Source organism: Atta cephalotes (assembly GCF_000143395.1).
Source record: "Atta cephalotes unplaced genomic scaffold scaffold00024, whole genome shotgun sequence".
NCBI lineage: Eukaryota > Metazoa > Arthropoda > Insecta > Hymenoptera > Formicidae > Atta > Atta cephalotes.
Window position 1 is genome coordinate 3636564 of NW_012130088.1, and position 8640 is coordinate 3645203.

General features: G+C 31.3%; 1 protein-coding gene across 1 annotated transcript in view; it reads left to right on the top strand.

The window, feature by feature from the left end:
- The window catches only part of LOC105620123 (mitogen-activated protein kinase-binding protein 1), a 44804-nt gene extending 41571 nt beyond the window's left edge, over window positions 1-3233 (top strand). Inside the window, exon 24 of the mRNA XM_012201630.1 lies at window positions 2860-3233. Coding sequence (XP_012057020.1) covers window positions 2860-3233 — 374 coding nt within the window. The remainder of the gene's footprint in view (window positions 1-2859) is intronic.
- Window positions 3234-8640: the final 5407 nt, after the last annotated feature.

Genomic DNA, 8640 nt, shown 5'->3' on the forward strand with positions numbered 1-8640 from the left:
ATTGAGGGTAACAAGCCGTTTCTGTACAATTGAGAGCCATGGATTCAAAAACAAGGAAATTAGGTGCCTTATGAACTGAAATCGAGAGACGTTGAAAGGCGATTTTTCACTTGCGAATAGCTGATTCAAAGACAACAGAGAAAAAGTTTTTTGCATCGGATTGTGATTGGAGATGAAAAGTGGATATTCTACGACCTCAAGAAGAAAAAACTACGCTAAGCTCGATCAATCGTTGCTATCAACCTCAACATCAACACCATGGTCGAACATTCATGGTTCGAAGATCATGCTCTGTATCTGGTGGGACCCAAAAGGGTCTTGTTTACTATGAGCTGCTGAAACCTGGCGATTCCATTACGGGTGATCGGTATCGGCTACAATTGATTCGTTTGAGCCGTGCATTACGAGAAAAACGGCCGGAATACGAACAAAGACATGATAAAGTTATTCTTCTTCATGACAACGTTCAGCCTCATGTCGCTAAAGTCGTAAAAAAATATTTGAAAACGCTCAAATGGGATGTTTTACCGCACCCGCCATATTCTCCGGACATTACTCCTGATTACTGGTTGTTCCGAAGGATACAGCACGATTTGGCAAGTCACCGGTTCACTTCTTTCACAAAAATTGAAAATTGGCTCCAAAATTGGATCGCCTCCAAAGACGAGTCATTTTTTCGAAATGGAATTCGAAAATTGCCTGACAGATGGAAAAAAGTAGTAGGTAGCGATGGACAATACTATAATTGATCTGTTCATTCATTTTGTTTTGAAATAAATGCATTTTGAACACAAAAAAAACGGACGAACTAATTTGTATTCCCAATATCTAAAAAGAAATTTCTTACATGTATAAAAAATAAAATTATCGTCGCCACATATAAAATATGGTAGTCCTGGGACAACATTGTATTTCGAAGAATTTTGTGTAAATATTTCTCTCATTCATTAATAAAACTATAATAAAATATAAAATAAGTTTGATTAATTTTACTGACGTATATGATAAAAATCTTTAAAATATTGTATTGTATTACATTATTATATTTTCATAAATTAAAAAAGAATTAAATCCATGTAGTGTTCCTTGAGCATCGACTAGGCATTCGCATAATTGCTTTTGGTGATTTCTAATGAGTATACTATCTTCGCTGCTTCACCAATCAAAGATGATTTGAAATAACGTTGTATGTTAGATAATGTGATATTAATATAAATTAATGAATGGAAGATATCGTGAAAGGACATCCACTCGTCATAGTACCCAAAAGATGTCGGTAATACTATCTTGGGCAAATGAATATTTCCATCTGTGCGCGGTCGCGACGTCGAGCTATTTGAAGATGTCGATAACTTGACGTTATTTTCACTTATAATTAGCTGTATTACTCAACGCGAAAAATGCAATCTCAAAACCTTTTTTATTCGATGCTTCTGATCCAACAATTCTAATTCTGATTGTACGGTATCATATTGAGTTGAGCTTATATAATCGAGCTTTAGCTTGTGCGACATTTTCTGATGTCCATGAACTCAATATAATTTTTACCGCGTGCCTTTATATTAGCGCGTTTTCTTTTCAATAGCATTATCTTTTTTTCGTCGCTCATCTTGATTAATAATTTATCACTAATCTCGTGCTTGGTTATCTTGGTACAACTTACCAAATATTGTGGTTTCTAACTACCATTGTGTAATATATGCTATTTTGCTGTTATCGAAATCTCCAGATCCTCTATGTCTAATAACTTATTCTTGCGTGCGGATCGTCTAATTGCTTTTAGTATCGAATTTACTATAATATTACTCTTGGTAATTTGGCTCGAAGGACCAATGTTGAGTGTTTCACATAATATACATAGATATGTGTTATCCAGTGATATTTTTTAACGTTTATTAAAATGTGATCTTTACAAAATGAGAACGGAAGTAGTTGCTACTTTCTCTTTATGACTCGATACATAGTACAAATATATATTAATAATATTCTATACAAAAACGAAATCGACAAAACAAAAATTTTATCGACATTTATTAGTAAGGAGCTACCTTATATCTTTAGGCACTATGGTACTCAAAAAATTAATTCTTGTTTTTGGTTTCTTATGGATTTAAATGTATAAATCATATTGAAGAATACAGAAACTATACGTTTCGCGTTTATCTTAGTGTCCAGGGATATTTTTGAACAAATATCGCATATGAAAATAATAATTTCGTATTTAATCGATCAATCACAATCGAGAAATCATCTGTCATTTTCGTATGCGAAAATTATTCATATGTGCTAAAAAATAGGACCCCAGATCTATTCTTAGAATGTCAACGTTTCGTGAACGTTGCAGTTTAATTCATCAGGATGAGGAATAGTCTAATACTTGATAAACTTTAAGCTTAATAACTTGTTTCGCGAGACAAATCGCCGCGTTTTTCTGCCAGATTCTTTTGTTTTGAATGAAAACGCATCTAATGAGTATATTTTTATTAAAATTTGAGCTAAGGAAACGATTCTGAATAATAATTATTTTTTTTATCCTTATCGAGGATTAAGAACATATCGGTGCAGTTTTAAAATCCATTAATCCTATGTATTTATACAATTTTAATTATTTATTGTACACACGTAGTCATCAATACGCAGTCATCAATAGACTGTACAGAGAACTTTTAGAAAAAAAATTTTTTAATTATATGGCTCAATAGATATCAATTAGCTCAAATGAAATTCGGATCTAAAATCAATGTAACATGCATACCTTATAATACATCATTATTTATTAAATTTATTTTCTCATATATATGATTATTGGATTTATACACATACGTAGTATAAATATAATACTGATATATATTCTTACAGTGTCCACACAACTATGCAATACGATTGCAGATGAGCTTACACGCACTGCGGACAATGTCGTGCAATTGTACAAACGTTTGACGATAGACAATGACTCATCTACAGGAGCGATCGACCGAGATACAATGCTACGAGGATTGGAATTGTCCGTTAATGAAACTATGCGTACTCTACGACTGATTGTTGCTGCTGGTGAGAATGACAATCATGGAAGTGGTGAGAACGCTATCACTAATGAAGCGACAGCAAAGTTTCAAGAATTACTCGCGGGTCAGGATCAGAGCAAGGTAGTCAATATGATGCAGCAATATTCCGAACTGCTCTTAACTATGATGCAACAGAAGATGGGTGGGACTCAATCAAATCACACATAAATTAATCCGTCCATCTAAATTGAAAAAAATAAATATGAATGCCATCTTATTTAATGATATATTCAAATAATACAAAGAATATATCTCGTAGTGTTTTCAAGCATTACATTATTCATAATTTTCTTTAATTTGGAAAAGCTCTTATGTAGTCGTCGTTATTATACTAAATCGTGATGTCAAGCAAGAAATGACATTTTAATTTTTGTTATATGTTGCTATTTGTAAATAAAAATAATTTGGATAAAACAAAATGATAAGATCATTTTAAAATACTTGTAAAAATGGATGTTGTCTTTATCCTCCCTAACAGTCAGTAAATAGACAGTCATAAAAGATGTTAAAGGGCACGTGCGCGCGTTTACTCAATGCGCATGCGCAGCTTATTTCCATTTTCACTATTCATGTGTTTACACTATTTACTGATAGTCAATGAGAGAAGAATAGTTTTAATCTATTTTCATAAGTATTTTAAAGCGATTTCATCATTTCTTTTTATCCAAATTGTCTTTACTAATGGCACATAACAAAAATTAACATGTTACTTCTCACTTATTACATCATAATTTCATGACGATGGCGATTACTCAAATATATTTTGCTTTATAAAAATAAAATAAATATGTCGTCGCACACAAAAACTCTATATACATATCGCATAGTTATGAAAAAATTTTTTTCTCCTTTTGCCAATTGTGGATTATATCTGCTTTTGTAATTAATTTTTAAATTCAATATATAATAAATTAGTAGATGTAACATGACATACATCGAAATTTATTATCATCGTTTTTATATTCTATATATGTGAAATATAAATTATATATTTTCAATTATTAATAGATATTAAAATTAGTCTACGCCATCTACGTTTATCTAGATAAATTGCGAGATGAATAAGTAAATATCGTAGAGTGTTTAAATGTACGTATAGAACCGATTGTAATGACCTCATCCATTTGTATTTTGAAGCCATATATCATGAAATGCCAATTAACTAAGACTAATAGAATAATTTTTAACAAATATATACAAATATACATTGAGCGATATTAATACAATAATATAGTAGTGCTCTTATTATATAACCAAAGGTTATCTACATTAACGGTCTAAAGAAGGAATATCTTTTTTCCTTCACTATCAAAGCTTTGCAGAAAATTATAAAAAATATGCAAAATGAAACTTGCCAGTATAAAATAAAAATCTAAAAATCTCTATAAAAATCTCTATAAGTTTAGTCATTGTATTAAGTATTAAATCAGGCTCGAGTAGTCAGATTTGATACTTAATGTAATGACTAAAAATGTATAGTTAGATGATAAAGATTTGCCAATATTTTAATAAAATTTTATATTTTAAAATGTGAATTACAGAAGTATATTATTTTATTTAAGATTATTAGTTATCTATGTTGACGATAAATTATATAATTTTAATATAGATTCTTAAACTTCTTTTTTAATAATGGATTGAATTGAAAAAATGAAAGTTTATATCATTCATTCATAATTAAGCATAATATATATTACAGTTTTATATGTATATTGTATATGATATTACAATAACTGTATTTCACCACGTAAATTAATATGCTTGCATATTTTTTTACATAAACATATTGAAAAAAGTTATAATTTCACATTGTCAATTCAAAATTGTTCTGCTCATAGCAAAAAATATATCTCAAGGAATTTTGCCGAATTATATCGCATAATCAAAGTATTAAAATTACGTATTACTATTGTAATATTCCTTTTTTCTATATATTTTTATTATATCTTTTATTTTAAGAGGATTGGACAGTCAAATCGCTTAAAAATAAAAATTTTGTTGTAAGTCAATTGCATAATACACACACATATATACACGCACGCACGCACGCACGCACGCACGCACGCACGCACGCACGCACGCATGCACGCGCACGCACACACACATACGTACACGCACGCGCGCGCACACACATACACACACACACACACACACACACACACACAATGAAAGAAAACCCAGATTTATTCTTTTATTCAATGTTTATTATCAGTATATATAGTTTGAGAAAAAACACTGGTAGATATTATCGACTCGCGTAAAGGAGCATGATCGGTCTCGCGCTATGACGTCGTTGCATTTAGCTAGCCGAGACACTACGTGTCTCTAGATATATAGGATATCTCAGAAACTACAAATATTTCATATGCAGATAGAGCAACTAAACTGAATCAAAAAGTCCTTTACCATTTTGCAATTTTCACAATAGTTAACAAGATGTTAATTAATAAAAATCGCCGAATACTGATTTTTAATAATTTTTTATTTAAATACTATTAACTTATAGAAAAACAGCAAGAGACAAAAATTGTTTATTTTCTTCTCATAAAGTTATGAGAATTTTTTCAGAAGTTTTTAATACGCATTTTCTTATGTTGGTAAAAAAAGTCCCCAATAAGAAAATACAGTATTAAAAAGTTGATAAAAAATTCTGAAAAAATTCTTAGAGCTTTACAAAAAGAAAATAAATAGTTTTTGTCTCTTATCGTTTTTCTATAAAATACTATAGATAATATTTGAGTAAAAAATTATTGAAGACCAATATTCGGCAATTTTTAGTAATTAGAACATCTTGTTAATTATTGTGAAAATTGCAAAATGATAGAGGACTTTTCAATTCAGTTTAGTCCGCTATATCTATACACGAAATATTTGGCGATCATGCAGGAACACCCTGTATATGTATGCATGCGTGCGTATGCGTGTGTGGTGTGTGTATATATAATACAAGGCAAGTCAATAAATTTTTAGAAAAACATAGTAAAATTCAGTTTGATACACTTGATCTAACGATTCTTCATTTTTTTCGAATAATATGATTTGACAATCCTTCAAAATAAGCCTCTGTTTCGGCGATGAGCTGCTCTCTGGTGGTGAATCTCTTTCTTCTGAACCATTTCTTCAGATTTGGAAACAGGAAATAATCGCAAAGAGCTACATCTGGCGAATATGCTGGATGCAATTCGTAGCGGAATTCGTTGAATTTGGCCATCGGTGCCGGGCAAAACTCGTGCATTGTCTTGATGGAAGAGCACTTTCTTCTTCGCCAAAGAGAAATGTTGAAACGGTCCAATAAGGCTGCATAGTAATCGTCATTGATCGTTTGCTTCGATGGGAGGTAATCGATATGAATTATACCGCGTGCATCCCAAAAAACTATGGCCATCATCTTTCCAGCCGACTTTATGGTCTTCGTCTTCTTCTGGTTCACCCGATGAAGTCCATTGTTTTGACTGTTCCTTCGTCTCGGGTGTGAAGTAATGGATCCATGTTTCGTCCACAGTAATGAATCGACGCAGAAATTCTGAATTACATTGAACATCTCCAAACATTGTTGATTTTGCAATCGTCACACAGTCGCGCTTATAGTCCACAGCGAGTAAACGCGGCATCCAACTTGCTGATAGCTTTTTCATATCAAATTGTTCGTGTAAAATTGAAATCACTGTGTCATATGATATGCCTGTGGCCTCAACAAGATGGCGTTTCATCATTGATCTTGTTGTACTTTCATCATCGATCAGTCAAAACAATATCGTGGACTTTATCAATGATTTCTGGCGTAGCAGCCTCAATTGGATGTCCCGAACGAGGTGCATCACATGTGGATGTACGACTACAAAAAATTTAAATTCATTCACCCAATTGTATACAGTCTCAAACGCTGCAGATGTGCTATGAATATTATCCAACTCGGCTTTGATTTCTTTCGGCGTTAAATCTTTCATATGTAGATGTTTGATTACTGTACGAAACTCGTTTTTTTCCATTTTGCAAAAAATACAAAGGTTGTTCGCTTTAATCGTCTACAGAAATGAAACCACGATGAATTCCGCTCAAAATTTGACAATAATCAGCTGAGAGATGCTACTTGTTAAAAAGTGACTGCGAGTGCCCTCTGACATAAATGTTTTAACTGACATAAATGTTTTTTTAATACAAAAGTTTTATAGTTCGTATGAACAAAAAAGCGACATTCTATTTTCTAAGAATTTATTGACTTGCCCTCATATATATTTTTTAATGTGCGACAAAGGGATGACCATATGAGAATTTGAGAAAAAAATTGTTTAGTCTTATATCGATACAGAGTTTAAAAAGTGAAATATTAACATTTTTATTGCGAAATATTCGTTAGATTCATAGGCTGCGTTCAATAAAAAATTGATCAGTGAGTGCTCAGTAATTCTTTAATTGGTTTCTACACGCGAAGAATAAAAAATAAAAACCAATCTATTAAAAAATTACTGAACGTTCACTCATTAGTTTTCTCTGTTGCATAGCAATAGTTTCCAATCAAATTAAAAAAAAAGAAAATAATCGAAATATAATTATTAAAATGGCGGTAAAAACGATGATTTTTTTCAAATAATTTTTTTATGAAAAACATAATGTTTTTTTAAATTCGAATTTTTACTTATCGGAGGTTACGTTTAGCGGGAATTGATACATGTTTTACACAATCTAAATTTTTTTCAAATTAACCTGAATCGTCTGTTTGTAATTAGAGCAAAAATCAAAAAAAAGGTTTCGAGAAAAAAAACGCTTTTAAAATTTCGAAAATTATATAATTTATATACAATTACTAATACAGCAAAGTTATAAGATGTTTCTAGGAACATCAGCCCGTCGTTCCTGTTCATTATTTATACATTGTAATAGAAAAAGTGAGTCCTTTTACTATATATATATTTTATATTGTAATAGAAAAAGTGAGTCCTTTTACTATAGCTCCTTTTTGATGGCCGATTCTCGATTATCTGCAGATGAACGAAATCGAATTCGTATGTCGCTCGACTCTTTCAGCTGCCAAATCGATAATTTTGCGATTTTTGATTGTCTAATCCCCTTAAGATGATGCTGGAATGACGGTCGAACTTGATCGATGTCAATAATACAGACTTTTTCAAATCTCCTAAGTAGTCATCATATATTGAATTATGCCATCAGAAGCGAGAAATGTTAATTTTTGCTATTTAATAAATAAAAACAATTTGGATAAAATAAAATATAGGGATGCATCGGATATCCGGAAAGTATCCGGTATTACATGGCATTTTTTTATTATCCGACCGGATAGCCGGATATCACTATTATCTAGGGAGGTATCCGATTGAAATTTGATATCATTAAATTGTTGATTTTTTCTTATATAAATGTTCTAGAAATAAGTATGCATATTCATGATGCTATAATATCTTATACATTGTCACAAAATTACAATCTTTTACAAGGCTTTTTTTTTAGAAGATATTTTCTCAGAACCCGATTGGATACCGGATATTCGATGTTACATTTTGCTCGAATATCCGATATTTGGTAATTTTACGATCCCTAATAAAATGAGATCATTTTT